The 21533-nt window shown below is 34.1% G+C and overlaps 1 protein-coding gene across 6 annotated transcripts; it reads right to left on the minus strand.

Moving 5' to 3' along the window:
• Nucleotides 1-2392: 2392 nt before the first annotated feature.
• On the minus strand, nt 2393-19520 carry LOC112024438 (putative leucine-rich repeat receptor-like serine/threonine-protein kinase At2g19230). Of its 6 annotated transcripts, none has more exons than XM_024057073.2 (12): nt 19376-19520; nt 18521-19002; nt 14937-15072; nt 14468-14539; nt 14192-14263; nt 14024-14104; nt 13581-13738; nt 8751-8956; nt 8476-8602; nt 7767-7829; nt 7463-7652; nt 2393-3009 (listed from the first exon to the last, which is right to left on the minus strand). In XM_024057073.2, exons 1-12 carry the CDS (start codon nt 19456-19458, stop codon nt 2586-2588), a joined length of 2094 nt encoding a protein of 697 aa, XP_023912841.2. In that variant the 5' UTR covers nt 19459-19520; the 3' UTR covers nt 2393-2585. The 6 variants fall into 6 exon arrangements, with proteins under 6 accessions (XP_023912841.2, XP_065631535.1, XP_065631537.1 ...); XM_065775463.1 differs by having other exon boundaries at nt 19214-19520; XM_024057075.2 differs by lacking the exon at nt 2393-3009 and adding an exon at nt 6787-7375 and having other exon boundaries at nt 19214-19520.
• Between the last annotated feature and the right edge of the window lie 2013 nt (nt 19521-21533).

A 21533-nucleotide genomic window follows, 5' to 3' on the forward strand; every position in this document is an offset into this window, starting at 1 on the left:
TATACTACTATTTAAGGGGCTGCACCTGTTTGGACCGAATTTTTATGACTATCGACGAGATGTTGGAATTTGCCCATTTTTAAGAGAATGACTGAGGCAACAGACAGGAGAAGGGTTTTGAGGGAAGAAAACGTTAGCCGAGAAGAAAATAAAGGATCATGAGGTGCCGAAACTTACACAAACAAGACTGGAGTAAAATCCCTAAACTTGAGATGGACTCTTTGTAGATCCTAGAAGCAAAGAACACAGAAATCCGAAGAGGCGTGAAAGGTTTTGAAGGAAAGAACTCTCTGGGTGCTCTGAGAATGCTTTGGGTACTCTGAGAATGCGTAAAGTAAAAGAAAATAACCTCCTCCAGAGGTTTATATACGGAGACAGGTGAAACGGTGTCATTCATTCCATCCAAATCCCGAAGAAGAACCCTGGCCGTTGGATCAACAACCCACCGTTGAATGCAAAGGACAAAACGCCGCCTGGAGTAATTAGTACAACGCTTTGGGAATACGGAACTGACAGCGGCAATAATGAAGCACTTGGCTCTATGTCCACGCGCGTGTAAACGGGGGTATTTATGACTTCCCCCTTTTAAATTTCTTTATTTTTCTTTATTTTTATCTCTTTTTCCTGGTGTGGCAGATCAAAATCTTACTTTTTCTCCTCGGGTGCGAGGGAAAAATTAAAATTTTGAGGGGCTATTGTGGGGGGAAAAGGGCCCAATCCAATATAATGGGCCGAGATCCCATATGAGAGCTATTGTGCGACCGAGAAGAAGGAGATGGTAAGGGCAAGGCCCATCTGGAAGTGGGACCCTCAGAGGGAAGAATGATTATGATCTGAAGAGGTCATCTTCTTTCCGAAGAGGTTATAGTCCTCTGACGAGAATAGTATAGATCAATTGAACGTATAAGAAGTCAAAATGATCTTTAAGGACTCCTCTTGATCAAGATAAGCTCTGAGTACACTGGGAGACGATAAAGATGAAGAAATATCTAAGGGGAAAGCTGCTACCACCGTATTTAATGTTCTGCAGCAACTTTTCTGGCCGCATTTATGTGGAGAAGATCCCTGAACAGTGTATGACCTACTGCCACTTACACGGAGCTGAAGAAGATGCTTGACGTGACACATACTCAAGTAGATTCACGGATGAAGTACAAGTGGACGATGGAGATGAAGAGAAGGGAGGTTATATAAAGGAAAGAAGCTCCTAACGTAAAGGGAGGGTGTAAAAGAAAAGAATAAAAAAGAAAGAGAGAACTTGACTGTAGCCCTAAGACCTTTGTTCATCAGATAAACAATAATATAGCTCTTCGGATTTTCAGGCTTTACATGTAAATTCATGTTGGCTCGTGTTTGAAAGTTGTAATTCGTTGTTGTCAATCCAATACTTAACCTAGCTCTTTCACCCATACTCTACAAATTTATTGTGTTGGGCTTTGGTCACAAATCCTAACCCCACAATAGTCATGGTGACAAAGGAGATCTAGCAACACAAACAATCCGAGAATAGAATTAATCAATCTTGTCATTTATGGATCTAAGTTATTTTACAATTTTAGTATAGACGTGTTTTTAACTTGATCCTCTAAATAATTTTATCTGAATGCACCACCTTTTTTTTTTTTTTTTTTTTGTGTCAAAATTTATTTTTATTTTTTCTATTGCTAAATTTACTCGCATAGTCATTATCTCTATCAAACATAAAGTAGAGCAACTCAATTTCTTGGCTGCAGAAGGATTGGAGGAGCATAGAATATTAGCGGCCAAAACGTAGGCCAACACAGTTGTCATGGACCAGCGCTTCCAGAAGCACTTATTGCTCTCCCATTAATGAGCACCTTAAATATATAATACAATATACATAAATAAACCATAACTCATTTCAGGAATTAGATTTAAAACGAAAAAAAAAAAAACTGAGTCAAACACCATATGCTTGAAGAAGATGTCTATTTGTTCTATTTTTTACTATCTTCTTTTGGACTATTTTCAGAGTCTTTGGCTCGGCAGCAACCCTCCTCGAGTAACTTACGATGAATCTTCGGTAATAGTTAACGAGCCCTAAAAACGATCTTAGCCCACTCACCTTGGTAGGTGCTTGCCACTCCTCCATGGAATTTGGATTTTTCGCCCTTCCCCGGAAGAGGGAATTTCTTGGTAATCATCACCCGTTAAGAATTCCGCGTACGGTATATCTGGGCCTAAAAAGAGTCTGCCACTAGAACCCAAGCCTTAAGGGCTAAGGTCCAAGGGGCATACCGTGAGAAAGTGTGTGAGAGACAGACCTGGTGATAGTAGGAGTTGACAACAGATATACATAATAATAATAATAATAATAATAAATAAATAAATAAATAATAATAATATAAACTCATTCATAATAAAATTTTACATCATTGTATCGATATGCCCATCAAAAACAACAGAAATACATCGTATTACATCATTCGTACTTAATTGAAAGAGATACAAAACATTAAACAAGAATAAAAGAAATTGTTGAACTACCAATGTAATTCTAGAAATTTATCATATGAGCATATCGCATGTAAGGAAAACTTGACCACAAACATTTTGTTTAACAACTACCTAGCAAGGGCAGCAATATCTGATTCAAGCTCTAAGTAGGATGTTTCAAGTGGAATGCTTGAAGATGCCATATTACGCTCAGTTGCTAGGCTTGCATTAGTCATCTCCAAAGCCAAACATTCTTTTAGTTCTGCTAATACTTGACTGATGTCTGGCCTTTGGCTTGCAATTGGTGGTATGCATGACAAGGCAATCTCCACAGCTTTCCAGGCAGAATTGGTGTGGAATTTTCCTTGTAACCTTGGATCAACAACACTTTGAATATCCCCGCTTTCAATTATTGGATAAATCCAGTCAAGTATGTGAGTGTTTTTCTCAAGTCCTCTCATTATTGCAGGCCGACCAGTGATTAGTTCAAGCAAAACAATACCGAAGCTATAGACATCACTTTTTTTACTGAAGTTTCCAGATGCTTGATATCTGTATGTAAAACACAAGGCAATCGGATCAAGACAATAAATCCATAACTTGATTTAATTCAACAGGTTATTACTTCCATTATATCTAGTTGCAGTTGGTGTTTTTATATAGTTGAATTTATAGATATTAGTTTTATGTGTATTAGCCCAAGAAGCCCAATTATATAATCGGCCCTAGATTCTAAACCATATTTATACCCTACTGAAAATTCCCTATAGCATAGAATTGAGATTATATTGAAGATGAACTATCATATCAAGGGATTCTTCCATGGATATAGGCCATTAGACCAAACCACGTAATCATTGCATTCTCTCTCTTCTCTTTATACTATTTCTTTCTCTCTTTTTAGATTTTCATAATATCTATCGTGGTATGAGCGCCACAACTCTAATTCTAAAGTGTTGTTGGGCGTTTTAGTGCAATCCTATCTTTCTTCGTGCTCTTGCCTTTGTCTTTTTTGGTCAAGCTCCACCACGCTCTAATCCTCTTTGGAATAGATCAATCATCATTACCAAAGACATTTTGTTTGTTTGTTTAGACCCATGTAAACTTAGATTGTTTAACCTAATTAATTACTTAAATTGTTACTTAGGTTTATTATTTAGATCTAGGTTAAACACAAACAATTATATCACTAAGTGTGGAAAAGTATAGAAGACAGGCGATATGATGACCCAAGAAAACCAATGAAGCCGTCCAGTTTCAAGGTAAAAAACCTGGGAAGGAATTAACCTAAACAATCCTCAAGGCAAAAAATTTACCATATAGAATGGAAGTTTTACAATAGATTTTTTCCTAAATCTAATGCTGCCTCTTGTAGTACTTACTCATGTGACTACATGTAGCTCCAAATCCATGAACTCTTTTATCTAAATTTGTTGCACACAAACAGCCTCATTTGTGACTTGAGATCTTACTTACAGCAGTTGATCTTGTATACAACAACTTATATTTACTGGTTCTTGTGATTGGATCTTCTTTTCGGTAGATGCTTGTTGAATTAGAAGGTTACAGAACCTCACAGATCTCACAAGAGTAACCCACAAGACTTCTAAAACTTGAATTAGGGTTTTCCTTTTATACCTAGCAGTGTTGGACTCAAACCTTAAACATTTCCCGGGCTTTTGGACCTGATTTAAAATCTGCCGAGTTTTGATCAATCGAACCCATCTCTTGATTGGTCGATCCTTGTAATTTCTGAATTCTTCTTTCTGTAACCTAATTGTTCTTAAATCTTGACTTGGATTAACTTGAGCAATGTCTAACATTGTTCTAAGACTTAAATATCTTAAACTAAACATGTTTTTGTACTCGGTTTTCCAATATACATAAAATTAAAACCTAAACATTTATTCCTAAATATTTAGAAACTTTTGATGCCATTAGAAGCTGATAGATAGCCATGGCACCATTGCTGCTATTGGAACCACCTCTATTTTGCCCACTACCACTGCCCTTGGGATGCTCCTTCATTGATTTACTCAACCATGAAAGAATCGCGGTCATCAAACACATCATGCCTTGTTCAAAGTTTTAGCTTTTGCTCTCACATGCCCATGCACTACCACATGCCTTTTGGACTCTTCATATGCCAGTGACCTACCTCCACACACTCGCCCTCTATACCTATGCCTTGTGTCAACCTCCAAAAACGTGCCACATCAACTCCAAGGCCATGTCATCAACCATGTTATGAGTATAAAACTAGGGGCAAAAGAGTAAACTGCATGTAGACCTTTATATATCAATAATATGTTATATTTTAGGGTTAATTCTAATAACTTGATACATATTTTTTCTCCAAAACATGGTATCAGAGCAAGGTTAGCCACTCTCTATCGTTAACCTCACGACTACCACTCACCCACCTTCTGGTGCCAACAACTCCCACCCACCCACTTTTCGCTATCGATAACCACCGACCAGTTCTAGTCTTGTCTCTCTGACAACCCACTTGCACAATTTTTCGCCACCAGCCATAGCTCCAACTTCGTGCCGCTAGCGGAATTTTAACCTTAGGTACCGATTTGTCTTTATTTTCTACTTGTTGGCCTTTCTATGTTCATCATTGGGTAGCCCTGGGTTGATTTACAACGCTAAGTTTAAATATTTCGTATTGCTTTGGAATTATTTGTGTGGTTGCGGTGACAGATGAATGTTGATTTAACTTTTTTTTCAACATTGATCTGCCTCCTGATCCCGACTCTCTTCCCATTGCTCTGCGTAAAGGTAAGCGAACTTTTACATCTCAACCTATCTCTAAATTTGTCTCTTATGGTCATTTTGATCCCTCTGTGTTTAGTAAATTCAGTGAAGCAGAGTTAAAGTTTGGATTGCAACGTTGTCATTCTGATCACTTTATGTTTTCTCATACCTCTACAAGGAAAGATTTTGATGATAGTATATGTTGATGATATTATAATCACTGGTGATGACAAGAAGGGTATTGATGATTTGAAGTGATACCTGCAAAACTCCTTTTGAACTAAAGATTTGGGTAAACTACGGTATTAAGGTAGCACGATTTGAAGAAGGCATCAGTCTATCATAAAGAAATTATGTATTGGATATTTTGGAAGAAACTAGCTTGTTGGGATCTAAACCAGTGAAGACTCCTATGAATCTTAATGTCAAATTGAAGATCAGGGGGAGCTATTATCTAATCCTGAGAGATATCATTGTTTGGTTGGTAAACTAAACTATCTCACCATTACTTGCCTAGATATATCATTTGTAGTTAGTGTTTTGAGCCAGTATATGAAACATCATCGCCTTCCATATTGGGAGGCAATTATTTGGATTGTGAGGTATTAATCACATCCAGGTTATTGTCTTTTGTATAAAGCTAATGGTCACCTACGGATAGAAGCCTATACTGATGCTGATTGGGCAAGATCACTATTAGATAGAAAATCCACTATTGGATATTGCACTTTTTTGGGAGGAAACCTGATTACTTGGAGAAGTAAGAAACAAATTGTTCTTGCTAGATCTAGTGCAGAAGCTGAGTATAGATCCATGGCACTCACATCATGTGAGCTTATGTGGATTAAGCATTTACTTGAGGAATTAAAATTTGTTGTGAAGTTGCCTATGACTATGCACTGTGATAATCAAGCATCAATTCACATTGCTTCCAATCCTGTGCTCCATGAGTGAACCAATCATATAGAAGTATATTGTCATATTACTTGAGAGAAAGTCAAAGTGGTGTAATTGCTATCTACAAGAGTTCAAATTGCTGATATGTTTACCAAAGCTTTATGTAAGACTTGTTTGGGTTTATTATGTAACAAGCTAGAATTGTACAATATATACTCTCTAGCTTGAGGGGGAGTATTATGAGTATAAAACTAGGGGCAAAAGAGTAAGCTACATGTAGACCTATATATATCAATTATATGTTATATGTTAGGGTTAATTTCAATAACCGATACATATGTTTTCTCCAAAACAAACCATATTTGCCATGTTAACACCAATGCCACATTAGTTATGCCACATTAGCATTCATGTGTCACCTCAGCTTCCACGTCAGCCTATCTTCTTAGTTCATCATGCTATGTCAAGAATCTAGTCGGGTTGGGTTGAATTGAATATTTGATGTTACACAAATTGAGCTCAGATCAGTTTGATGGGTGGATTGCTTGATCAATTCAAACTTGGATCTTTGAACTAGATTGGACAGTTGAATTTTGGTTTAAAAAAGATTGTGGACTAGCTTTGACACTTGACTTTCATTTTGACTTTGACTAGTGACCAGAGTTGACATTTTACAACCAAATGTGTCCCACTTTGTTTTTCCCATAGATTCTGATTTTTATTTTTTAATAACGTGGAACCTCACCAAGGGAGGACCCTTTGGACCTACCACTAGGGAATAAACCACAGATATACGATCCCAACTGCCAGAAATGTGTATCAAGTGATCCAGGGGTACTCCTAGTAAAAATCAAACCTAGGATGTCTGGATCCTTAACTCATAATAAGCCTTCAACCACTAGGTTCATTTCGTTTCCTCATTTGAGGCTCCCAAGCCTCAAATCACCAAAATAATAATAATAATAAAATTTGACATTTTGCTCATTGAGTTCACCATCTATGATATTCATTAACTCATTCATATGCTTCATCACAACTCTATTTCGTTGCCAATGGTCCTTAGCCTATAACAGCTTCTCCTTGGTCACTGATGCAACCTTCTTAGGCCCTCAGCCTATAACAACTTCTCCTTGGTCACTGATGCAGCCTTCTTAGGCCCTTATTGTCTTTTGGCATTCATTAATCGTTGTTGTTTGCTCTCAATTTGCATGTTCATTGTTTGATCCATATGTAATTGTCTTCATGGTCATCTTCAAGGCATCTTTATCTTCACTAGTTACATTCCAACTCCAACATAAAAAAAATAAAAATAAAAAAGGTATATCAACTAGTAAGTATAAACACTTACTCTGGATCAAGGTATCCTAATGTGCCAGCTAGGCAAGTGGACACGTGAGAGTCACTTTCAGTTGCAAAGATTCTAGACAACCCAAAATCAGCTATCTTGGCTTGCATATGTCCAGTCAATAAAATGTTGGAAGTTTTCAAATCTCTATGAATTATAGGCGGCTTGCAACCATTATGAAGATACTCTAACCCTACAACTCCACCAATAATCCATCGTTAAGTCTAAGCAATAATTTTTATTAAAAAAAAAAAAATCCCAAAAGGTATTAAAGATCAATAATAATGTAATCGATTTGTTTGCGAACCATGCGCTGCATCCACTGCAATATTAAGTCTCTCATTCCAAGTCATCACATTTGTGTTTTTCACTACAGGAAAAATATACGAATATAACTGTTAGTTAGGTTTTATTGGAAAAGGCATTGTTTTGCAAATTCAAGGCAAAAGAAATAATAATTGTAAGATGCTCATCAAACATATGCATTCCTAATCCAAATAGTATCAAATAGCAATTGCAATAGCAATTCAGTTGTATAAAGCTTATAATAGCTAGTTGGTACCTCACCCATCCCCCGTTTTGTCTGTTTTAATTGGTCGGATGATTAGAATTTTCAAATTTTTGTATCGTGAAAAGATTAGCTGGACCTCTGATTAATTCTTAGGCTTTTTAACCTAGCTTCTCTCTCTCTCCACATCTTAATATGTTTAGTTTGTTGCATGGGTGTTTCACCATGGGATGGGGTAAGGCCTAGTTTCATTTTCATAAGAAGTTATCATTTTCATGCTAAGATCAGGCCAAATGGGACAGCCTACTGGAAATTATTTGGCAAGCATTTGATATGACTAGCACCTTGTTTGGTGGTTTGCTCTTACTAAAAGCCCACCAAGTGCAGTTTTGGAATTCAAACCAGGTCTTGCCCAATATTAAAAGTCATGCTTTTGATATGATAAAGGTAAACTATGATAAGTCATAGGATGAAGAGCCTTTGAACACAAATGGTAAATGGTAAATACCTGATAAATGCTGGTGCAAATTGCCATTTTCCATATACTCATATATGAGGGCCTTCTGGTCATCCTCGTCACAGTATCCAACAAGAGAAACCAAGTTTCTATGATGAACAATCATCAAGAGTTGTGCCTATATTTCAAACCAGTTCTTTAGTTTAGTTGGATGAAAATCTTTAGTTGCATGTCCCATTTAATTACAGATTCACAGTTTCAATTTAAAAAAAAATAATAATAATAATTTAAGCAATTCAGAAACTGGCTGCAATTTTCTATATAACCTCAGCTTGAAATTCCTTATAGCCTTGGTTTGATGAAGGAGAGAGCAATTTAACAGCTACTTGAACTTCATCTTTCAGTTTACCAAGGTACACTTTACCAAATCCTCCTCCTCCAATGATGGTTTCGAAGTTATTAGTAATGCTCACAACCTCAGAGTAGCTATACCTTTGATTCTTTGATCTGATATTGGATTTGGTAACCATACCTACAGTAAGGAAGATTTTCAATAAAACTATCAAAAAAATGTTTTGGTGTTGCGTGAGAATATGCAGAGTTTATGTTCTAAATCTCTTATGTTTGTGTCCTCAAATCTATTTTATCTCACATGTTATTGTTACTAGGATTAATATGGAGTCCACTTATCCTAGGTTGGGGATGCCAGTAAATGCTCACGCTTGTGTGGCCCCAAATCCATACGCAGTAACAGTTTACCATATTTAGGTTAAGGTTTCTCAACATGTATTGTCCGTGGTAAAGCTAGAGGAAGTCTTGAATTGCATGATTGTCTGCATCTTTTGCATTTTAGCATGAGTTCCCTATTGAAATTTTGTATTAATTTTTTTTTCAGAATAATAAATTTTATAATCAAATATTTTTTAATTAGTCTCACTATAGTCAAACAGAATGCAAAAATGAGTTCTCTACAAAAGAGAAGTTTTATTAGTAACTAATCGTAGACTCGCGCATTGCACGTGATAATATTATTGTTTTAGTTACTATTGGTTAATAGTTGGTTTTTCATCTTCTTTCAAGTTAATATATTGACTTTTAAAAAATATACAATCTAATATATTAATTCAACAATAATAATTAACTTGAATAAAATAATATGAGAAGAAATAAAGTAAAAATAAAAGATATAACAATAAACACCAAATTAATTATCTCTAAATAAATACCAAATTATTTAAATCATATAAAGCAAAGATGCAATATATATATATATATATATCACCAAAAATTGAGAGAGAAAGAGAGAAATAAATTTTTTTGTGAAGACAAATTGTGCATATAATGGAAAAGAGAATGCCAAATTTATACTAAAAGGATAGCAATAAGAAGAAACAAAATAAAGGGAAAGATGAAGAGTGCTATTAAGAGAGAGGGTAGTGGGGAGATGAAAATGTAAAGGGAAAGAGAAAGGTTTGAAAAAGTGTAAATGTTAAAAAAAGTGAGTACAATTTAATTTATTTAAATTTAAATAAAATATTATATGTTTAATTAAAAAAATAAAATATAAATAATTTAATTATATGGAGGATGTGACTGAGTTTAAATATTGAATAAAATAAGATGAAAAGATTAAAAATGTAAAAATATAATATATATATATATATATAGTAAACACCAAATTAACCAAATCATGTTATGTAATAGAATAATATATATGATATTCTTATATATTATCTTTTTAATTTTTTTTTTTTAAACGCAATAGTATAATATTTAACAATCAAAGAGAACAAAAAAAATAAATAAATAAAACACAAAACTAAATCGTACCAACCCAACGTAGAGTTATAACAAACACAAAAATTTATCAACTTAAGCAAAGATGCAGAAATAAAAAATACTCCAAAAATTGTTGTGTGTGTGTGTGTGAGAGAGAGAGAGAGAGAGAGAGATGGAAGAGAGAAAAATATATTTATAGAAGATGGTGTGAATATGAAGAGACAAAATAAAGGAAAATGAATGGAAAGATGAATAGTGACATTAAGGTTGAGAATAGTGGAGAGATGAAAAAGGTAAGAGAGGGAAAGATGAAGAGACAATATAAAGAAAGATGAAAAGTGATATTAAGGTTGAGAATAGCGGGGAGATGAAAAGGTAAATGCATGAGAAAAGTTGGAGAAAATGCAATTATTTAAAAAAAAGAAAAGTAAATGTTAAAAAACAATTATAGGAAAATTGGAAAGAAAAAGGATAATGAAGTGAATGCTGATATGGCTCAACGTGAGTACAGTAACATTAAACGCTATGCTTAGATAGGCTTCCGAAACTTCCCAGAACTACTTGCAAAAGGTTGAATATTCAAAGATACAAAGTCAACAAAGCAGCTATTTCGCATCTAGATAGGGTTGTAAATGAGAGTATCAAAAGTTCAGAATTGTTAGTTTTAATTTATTTTGAACACATTTCGAGCTTGAGCTCATTGGCAAACTAGATTACATATCCCAGCTTTGTCCATTTTCTTGTCGAACAAGTCTTAACTTGTTCACAAGCTACTTGATTAACTTGTTCTTCTCCCATATATAATAATTAAAGAACCCAACTAAAATGTTTTATCTCTTCACAAATATATGCTAATAATTAAATTCACCAAACCTATATTGTTAAAAGTCATATATAATTTGTAATACAGATGGACTATTTATATTCTCAATAAATTATAAATAATAATTTAATATCTTATAAACTTATTTAAAAACTTACTATATCCAATTTCAAGTTTATAAAACTATATACACATGTATGCATATGAATATGAATCATTATATAAAGGAAAAGCATACAAACATGTTCTCATGTTGTAAATCAAAGGTTTTTGGTACTTTATCTCTTGGGTTTGGTATCAAACCCTAAGCAAAACTCAATGCCATGGAAATGGATCTACCACAACTTTTTCCACAAACTCTATAGCCTTTCACACAATCTCTAATGGCTTCCTGGTTAGTAGAAACCACAAATACGAGCCTTCTACTTGATGTTCCTAGGCTATTAAGACCCAAGGCTTTGATGATGGAACCCTAAGACTAGACAAAGCTTGATGAGAGTTTTCGTGCCTCTTTGATTTTTTGAATGTAAACGTACGTTCAAATGATTGTCGTGTAAACTAAGGATTATGTACTATTATTTATGTTGTCACCAAAAAAACCCTAATGGAATAGGTTTCCTACATGAGTGCCTATCTTGGAATCCTCATGGGCTCAAATGCCAACATTATATATATGAGATTAAATTATTAAATTCACAATTTCCTAATAATTTAAAATATTCAGATAATTTATAATTTATCATGGTATGAGGAATTGGGTTCAATCCCTTGTCTCCACATTACCTCTCATTTAAAATAATTAAAATTAAAAAAAAAAAAAAAAAAAACAAGTTTTAGGCCCCATTTAAGGGCAGCTCAGGTGGACCACATGGGAGTGTTAGATTAAATGACTAAATTCGTTAATTCCTAAAAGTTCAAGCTTTTAGGACAATCAATTTTTATCAATGTATACTTAAATCAACCTTTAGACTTATGAGATTGTTCATGAACGAATTATTATGTTTGAACTTAACTCATTTAATAGTCCAAGTCTAAACTTAGGCTTGAGCTTGGCTCATATGATAAATATATGAATATAAACAAGTTTCCCTAGTTGAGTTTGAGTTGTTCATAAAATACTCGGTTCATTTACATCCCATCATCTAAAATGTTATGCCCAAGTTGCTTATGTATTCCTAAGCCATTGAATGCCAAAGACAACCATCCACTCACTAAAGTGAGATATTATCCCTAACTTATTTTGCAGCTACTCTAAACACATGCAAACACAAAATAGCACACATTCAAGAACAAAGCATTGACCTATTGATAGGGTCAATGCTAACTCTTACGTAGTCCCCATCAACACCAACTACTTTCTCATGGCGTTGAGCTGCCATCAAAATTTGGAGAACTTAAAGATAGATTATCCCTTCATGAATATAACTGCTATATCTTCTTGAATATAACCTTTTAGTATATTTTCTCAAATAAAATGATGATGTACCTCAACTACTTCGTCCAAGCATGAAACACATTCTGTGCTGCCAACTTTATTCTCTACTTTATTTGAGAGAGACATTGTTGGTTGTCGCTAGCTACACCAAGATATTGTCCCCAACTAGAATTGAACACATATCCAGTTGTGGACTTACGTGTTGAAATATCTCCAGCACAATCAGCGGTGGAAAAACCAACTTCACAAAGAATCCCTAGACTAGATAATATCCTTAACATATTGTAGGATGCAAAAATCTTCCAAATGTGGCTTGCTAGGATTCTACATAAACTACCTTACTATCCCAATTATATAAGCAATATTTGGTCATGTCAACGCTAAGAAGATTAAACTAACCAGTACTTTATTTTTGCAGTATGATTGGGTCCATCATAAACTGAATTGGGCCTCTGCATAATTGGCTTAATTAATCAAGTTGGTAAATTTGGCTTAAAATTAATCATCCTGGGTCTAAATTTTTAACAGAGCCTTTTGCAGAAAGATCACTTATATTTAGGTAGGCAATACCTTATATGGGAAGCTATTCCCATCCAAGGAAAGAATGCAATGCATTAGTGCACGCCATTAATATGATAACCCTATGCATTCAATCTTGAGATCTTATATAACTACTAGAATTCTTGCCAACCTGCCATGGATGTAGTCATTATTGTTATTAATATTTTTTTATCAGTCCAGTAAAAAAGGCAACAACAGTTGAAGAATACTACCCACTGACACAATAAAACTACTTAGAGCACCACCGAGTCATGAATTCATACCAAAGCATTGCATGAAGAGAAATGAGTGCATTTACCCCTTTTTCACATGTTGAAGTGGTATGTGGGTGTATTTATTATTGTCAATCAATTGCATAATATTGCCATCACGACCGTGTCGTGTGGTTGGTCACAATTGCCTCTGGTGAGAATTAAACAATGTTCGTTTTACTTTCATAACCATCTTAAAGGCATTGGTGTATCACAGGAAAAATAAGACTGGCTAGGATTGGGTACTGCATCTTTTCTAAACGACGTCAATCAATCAATTGTGTTAGCAATTACAAGAAAGAAATACCTCCATGTCTTTTCTGTTTATAGATAGCCAGACCACTAAAGATGAACAGAAGGAGCAGGACTGCTGCTGTGGACGATGCAACAACTGGAATAACAAACTCCTTTTTCTTCCCTCTCTTGCATGCAACTGACTGACAAGGATCTGGATTTTCGTTCACACTTGCATAGGGTGAATCAAGGTAGTATGCCATGGTAAGTAAGTGATTAAACATTAATTTTGCTGTCTTTATAGAATAAAAATTGATTTTGGAAAAATAAATGAGATACTCCTAAGATTTTACGTACATATAAGTGAACAAGTATTTTCTAGTATTAGGCACACAAAAGTAGTTATATATAAGGAAGAGAGAGAGAAAAAAAAAAAAAAAAACAAAAACAAAAGAAAATGACCAAGTGAAATTAGAATTAAGAAGCAAAAGGAATTATGAAGGAAGATAAGATAACCTCAACACCAACGTCCCATCCCTGGACTTCTGCAGAAGATCCTCAGGAATTGAACCTGTGAACTTGTTCCCACGCAAATCACTGAAGAGATAGTGTTAGGCAGATGACCTCAATTTCCCTAGATGAAAATTTACGTTGCAATACCATGATCAAATCTCAAAAACTTACAGAGTGTACAAATTTGGCAGTTGTGCCAAAAATTCTGGCAGTGGCCCAGTTAAGTCATTGTATGACAAATCCCTGAAAGAAGAGTTAGCAAGATCTTTAGAAAACATATACAGAAATGTTAAGTTAAAAAATAGTTTTCTGTTCTGGAAACCTGATACTGAACTTGCATATAACACAATTGTATAGATGGTGTTGCTGGAACAGCCAGTATCTAGCTAGTACAATAGTATAGTAACCAAATGCAACATATCAACCACAATTCAAATTAAGACTCACAAGGACTCTATTGCTTTGAGATTCAAGAATGAAGTTGCAATCTTCCCAGTCAAATTGCTTGAGCTCAAGTTCCTGTTTGTCATTATGGAAAAAGGAAGAGGAATTGAATTTTTGGAAGATGATTTGCAATCCAAATAAAATTAATCTCATGCAATTAGTCAGCACCCACGGACCAAGGGAGGTGCTATGTGGTTGAACATTCAATCACAATGAAGTAAATTCAGTTAAATATCATAAAACATGACATTACTTTTGGTCCACTCTATTATTGCGTGTGAAAGGAATCTGTTCCAATATCCCATTTCCTAAAATGACGCATCATAGTTCATATCAGTTTATACAATGGTCTATTTTATTTTTATGTGATGCCTACAAGTTAAAGAGGATACTTTTCCCTTCAGATGATATATTGATTGGAATTTCACAGCAAGCCTGAACACAAGTTATGATGCTTTGGAAGTGCACTTACACTGATATAATACTTGGAATGGTATAGATGTAACTGCAGTGCAAACCATCCCATGAGTATTCCCTCGGGACACATGGATCGCCTTGCCAATTTCTAGTCAACTTGTACAGTTTCTTGATTTCCACGATGGCTTCAACTATTATTTTTAATTGAAAACAAGAATTCATAGATGATTATTCTAAAAGAGAGTGGGAAAGAGGAGCGTGAGTTTGAAATACAAAATCATATAGAAATATGAAAAGTAAAAGCTAGTTCCAAAATTTGCAGCAGTTGAACACATGCCTTTGCAGAGATGATGAATTGTCTGAAGGTAGCATGCATGATTAGCAAAGCAAATTACCAATGGTTGCAAATACTATGGTTTTCTTTTGTTGGTAAATACAGTTGCACATACTATGGTGGCAAGTAACAATGCAACTTATGATACAATTTCAATTCATCATATTTGTGAAATAACTTGGAGATTTCTATTATAATTAATTAAATTTCCACTAAAGTATTGAGAATTAAGTAAAGTTAAAATCAAATCTTGAAAGAATATGCTGGATTACATACCATGGAGGGTTCAATAGAGTCAAAAAGCAAGTTATTATTTAGGGATTTTGATGATCTGACTATTTTGATTTCAAATCGAAGGTGATATACATGAAACCCAATTGTAGTTTTGAACATTTATTTGATGGGGTGATCAACTTTTTTGAAAAATTATATTTTAGAGTTGCAATTAACAGGGGATCTTACCTTAATTTGGTGTTTTTGTACATCAAAGCTAAGGAACTCAAAATGGACAGTAGTTATATGGAATTGAAGATCCAAATCGACTTTTGACAATTCTTAAGGTTAGTTACATATTAATTTAATAAACTAAATGGTTATTAGTGAAAAAAAAAATAGTAATAGGGGATTTTGGAGTTAAGAGATATTTTACATAAAGTGATAGCATAAGTGTAAGATTATATATATCATAATTAGACAGTATTATGTTTCTTGGTTTAGGCTCCAAAGATCTTTCTAACTTCTTGTGCAAGATTGTTTTGCTTATTTGGTTTATGTGGTTAAGGTAAGTAGAATTTTACCCATCATGCTCTTATTTATTCCTTCTTTGTAAATCCTTGAGTTAGTCAATGCGTGTCATTTCATGTCTAATTTCGTGTCTACCTATCCGTTGTTGTCCTCAAGAATTATTTGTAGGTTTGGGATGAGTTGTAGACCTAAACATCTTATGTTCAATTCCCACTAGGAGTTTTCCTAGATTACTTGATACACGGTTCTATAGGTTGGGGTCGTGTATCCGTGGTTTATTCCCTAGGGGTGGATCCAAAAGACCCTACCTTAGTGAGATTCCATGTCATAAAATATATGTGTGTGCACGCTTTGCATTTTGTCATTATTCCTAGATTTTTATGTTTCGTTTGAAACATTCTTTTGCATTGTGAACAAACCTAAATATGTTTTATTTTAAATAATGGATAAACTACTCTTTCTTGATTATAGCTCATAAATGATTTCAAGGACCATGTTCATAGAGGCAATGCATGGACTGTGATATGGATTATGTTGTTCTTATATATGGTGTTGTGGAGGATATGTTGGTGGTGGTTGTGAAGGTTATACATGACCCTTTCATGGAACTAATACATAGGATATTCTTCTGATTGTGAGGCCCAATAAACAAGACATGAAGTTATTAAATCTTATTTTGGTTATATTATTATATCCTTCACTGGATTCCTACTTTGGTTTCTTCTTCTTCTTCTTCATTTGAATATTAGATATCATTATTTCTTTAGTTTTAAATTTTTTACTTTAATCGGTAACTAAATCTTTGCACCCTTGGTCTTTGAGTTACCTCTACAACTTTTGTATCCATTTATTTTCCAACTCTTTTATACCTACCTCATTGTACAAGCGAGTCACTTTTTACTTTCTTTTTTTTTATCAGTAATAAAATATTTTATTGAAAAACAGAATAAAAGTACAACAAAAAACAAATTCCCTGGAACACAAGGAGTGTACAAGGGAAGCAAAAATCTACCCAAAACTGCATAAATCTTGGAAATCCAAAATAGAGGGTATGGCAAGACCATTCAAATAAGGATAGAAGGAAAATTTGCTTCAACTCAATGATAAAACACTCCTCCCCTTCAAAGATTCTATTGTTCCGCTCTATGTGCACTCCACATAATACACTGCAGAATAACTTCCCAAACAGGTGCTGCGCTATGTCTCCCAACACCTCCATGCCAGCAAGCAAGCAACTCAACTACTTGTTTAGGCATAACCCAAGAGATACCAAACAAGCTAAACTCAAACGACCACCAGTCAGAGGCAAAAGGAAAAATGAATGAGGTGGTGGTCCACCGATTCCCAATCACTTTTTACGGGTCACATTTTACTTAATGGTCTATATAGCTCAATTATGCATTATTATAATTATTTTTTAAATTAATTGTCTGGGTTTATAGTCTTAAGGATCATTTAAGACGTGCATGTATAGGTTGACTCTTAGTTGAGATTTTGAGGGCTTAATTAATTTTAGAGAATTTTTCTTTTTGTTCTAGAAGTTTAAATATTATTGGGAAAAGTACACAAAACCCTCATGCGGCTTCTCCATAAAATATGGAAAACTAAAAATTTTGAGTGTAACATTAACCTCCCTGTTGTATTGTTTTGTTTTTAAAACATCAATTGTACACACTAACCCCTGGGCTATTTCAATATAACACAAAACCCCCCATATAGTTTTGTTTTATGTGAAAATTTAAGACCGCATTTTCACATAAAACAATACCACAAGGCACAAGCGGTTTTGAGTTACACTTACCACAAGGATTAAGTGTTACACTCAAACCCCTGCCCCCTCTCTCAAAGAAAATTGTTACATTCAAAATCTGAAAGTAAAAAAACCTAAACTCAAGGGTGTTCAGTGTTTAAGGGAAAACTAAATTGTGGGTTTTGTATATTTTTCAAATATTATTTTGGGAGTTTACTTAACCAAAGAATTTTTTTTTTTTTTTTTTAAATGTTGTTAATGTTTTATCTAGAGAAGTCTATATATTATTGATGATTACTATGTGATTGGAATTGTTGGGAAAATCAACCAATTAACACAACATTCAGCGGAATTGCCTGAATCTATTTAAAATAGAGATTTCATATTTTGATTTAAATATTGAGGTTCGTGTTTAAAAATTCTGGGCATTTTAGACATACAGAATCACAGATTTTATTTTACTTTTTGGTGTGTAGAGGAATCACAGATTTCGTTGATAGATAGCAATCTATTGAAAAGGGGTAAAAGTATGATGGCTCTGATAAAAGTTTTGTAACAAGAATTTCCATTATCTAAAAATTTGCATTATCTATTCGGCAACAAACAAAGGCTCATGATCACAAGTCTATAACAAGCTTTTCTAAATTTAGCATATGACACTAACAACTTAAAGCTATAATGTTTCATTCAGAAAAGAAAACCCCCGAATAAAGATATTGAAACGACCATCGTCACCAAGTTAAGGTTAGAACTCTTATTGAATCAGCAACTGAAGTCTCTTATTAAAGATATAAAAGAGAAGAAAGCATACCATCTTGTATGGCAGTTGTTTTATTTGGGAGCTCCTTTGACACAAAAATCTCTACAGCATTGAGGATTGGAGGAAACTTACTTCCCTCAGCTGCAATTATTGAAAATTCAAGCCGTTCTCCCATAATTGCCAGCTCAGTCGGGAGTATGGTCCGTGAGTTTAGATAATCAAGTCTAGCAGATTGTGTCAGATACCGCTCACCGTTCAACAAAATTGTCAATTCCCTCTGCTGGCCATTTTCAAGCTTCTCAATCTCAGCAAAGTGAAAGTAAACGTAACATTGTGAAAGAGAATCTGGTGGACTGAAGGACAAGATCAACGGAGTGGTAGAGTTTTGTGATTTGGCTGCAGTCCTCAACACTACATCTGGTATATTATAAGCGTTATCATTGCTCAGGGAGTAAACGGTTGAACTTGAAATTGGAATCCATTCGTCAAAGAGTAAAGGGTTCCAGATGCGATCATATCCATCATCCGGATACCTAATTAAAAAAAATAAAAATAAATAATTGAGTCAGAAGATGATAGGGTTCACTCTATTAGTATTTATGTAAATTTTTGGCTGCAGCAAGCTTGGAATGTTTGTTGCCTTTGTTGTGTTTGATAAAATTTCTCAATGAACAAAAAGTTCAAAAAACAAATTCATTGTATATGTATAAGCCACAAACTCAGTTCCACACTGTTGAACTCAACAGATAAAAGCTCAAAATGTGATTTGCAACCCAAGTTGGAATGCTTTTACAAAGATGGAGTTGTATCAAACTTGGACTCAGTGTGAGATTCGAAACCCAGCTTGAGATTTGCTTTGTTTCATTTGTGTGTGTGTGAGAGAGAGCAAGATGAAGAGAGGAAGACCGATGAAACTGGTTGGGAATTTGGCTCTGAAAAATTAAGCGCGAGCACAATTTGTGCGGAATAACGGAGGGAAACACAGCCATTGTATTTTGGCATCTCTCTTTGTTGATAAACCGAGTTGGTTTTTTTTTTTTTTTTTTTAGAAACTGAGTCGGTTCTTTCATATATGGATTTTTGATTGACGTGGCCATATATAATTAAATAAGAAGGGAGAGGAGAGTGAAAGTGGGAAAATAGATCCTCAATCTTGTTTAGATTTTTTAAAATTAAATAATGGAATGGGAGTAATTAAGTTTTTTCATAGTTTGTAATTTTATTAATATAGTAAAAGTAAATTTGATAATTGATTTGGTCAAGCATTTTTATATTCTATTCTCCCTCTAAATCTCTTTAATTTGAAGGAATTAAAAATGAGGGGCCAAAGGATTTGTAGCTGAATTGGCACATTTTCATGTACAAAGTGCTTCAGGGTCTGGAAAGGAAATGGTTTGAGTTACAGGATTAGCAACATGTTGTAATTATTAAAAAAAAAAAAAAATGAGGGGTTAGAACCCCTCCAAACCCATCCAAATCCTTTCCCCTTCTCCCCTAAAAAACATCCAAACAATGTAATTTAACTTACTCTCCCTTCTTCTACTCTACTCTCCTCTAGTCCTCATCCTTCCAAACAAGTTATTAGTTGTAGTCTCCTCAAAAACACTTAGATGTAGTCTAAGATTACAACTTCACTCAATATCTTATGGGGAAAAATTGTAATATGACAAAGTGTATTGGTGAAGAAAAAATTGTGGATTCATGTGTAAGTGATGTTGTGATGGTTAATCACTCACATTCTACCGAGTCAAAATTGTGACAAAAAAGTTGTTAGATGTAAATTTTGACAAATCTTCAATTGGATAATTTTTTTTTTTCCATATATCCTCCATATTTGCAAAATTTTCAGAAAATTAAAGATTAATAACAATTTCATCAATCAAATGTTTATATTTCAAATTTTTATAGTTTAAAACTATGCATAAAAAATAAATTTATTAATCAAATAGTAAATAACATCTAATTGACATGAAATATGACAAGTGTGTTAAAAACATAAAAACATGTAATTCAATGATTTTGTCATTTTAATTTTTTCAGTGGGAGTTGGACTACATCCAAGTTTGTAGCCAAGCTTTATCTTAATTAATTGCACAAATTGTACATTAGTCAATTTTAAGTGGATACAAATCTTACATCCCACCTTTTGTTTTACCTTTTATGCTCCACCAATCATGACATGTTATAACTTGTTATAGAATTTATATTTTGAAAATCTCATCGTTAAATTACTTGTTCTATATGTTCTTAACATTTTTATCAACTGGATGTTATTTACTATTCGATCTATAAATTCATATATATCAGTTGAATGAAACGTCACTTGTCATATCATAAAAAAATAAATAAAAAAGGTAAATTCCACTAAACCCCCCCTGAGTTTTGGACTAATACCAATTATGTCCAAGACTTTTAAAAAAATGACCAACTTGGTCCTTAAAAGACAATTTTATCCCTAACTCCATTTAGCACTATTCACTCTTCTCTTTCTCATCTCAAACCACCTCTTTTATTTACTGTGATTACACTAACATGAGCATGAATTTGAGCACAAATGCATCATCTCATAGAACACAAACATACACACATAGCCATACAAATTCCAAAATCTGAAACCCCCAAAAATTATCATAGATTACCAATCATACACAGATTCATATGCATACACTAACAAAATCACCATATTAGAGTCATTTTGAGACAAACCCTAAATCAAAAAATACCAAATCTCTCTGTTACTTACTTGCCCACAATAAGTAAGTAAGAAGTAAAAGAAGAAGAGGAAAGTAAGCACGCACCGCACGAGCTAAGCTAGTAAGCACGCACCGCACGAGCTAAGCTAAGCAGGTAAGTAAACCTCTATTTCTATTTCTTCTCTTTCTCAGTTTCTCCCAAACTAATTTGCAATAGTCTTTTGCGATCAGAACATAGACATAGAGGGGATATTGGAGGAGCTCCCAAACGATGGTTGTATCCTAAAGGCCAAGATTATTTGCATTTTAGGTCCCACGTCTCGTATTGTTCCCATGCTTGAAAAGCTTCTCATGGTTGGCATGAACATCGC

This window comes from Quercus suber, unplaced genomic scaffold (assembly GCF_002906115.3).
Source record: "Quercus suber isolate HL8 unplaced genomic scaffold, Cork oak 2.0 scaffold_112, whole genome shotgun sequence".
NCBI classification, from domain to species: domain Eukaryota; kingdom Viridiplantae; phylum Streptophyta; class Magnoliopsida; order Fagales; family Fagaceae; genus Quercus; species Quercus suber.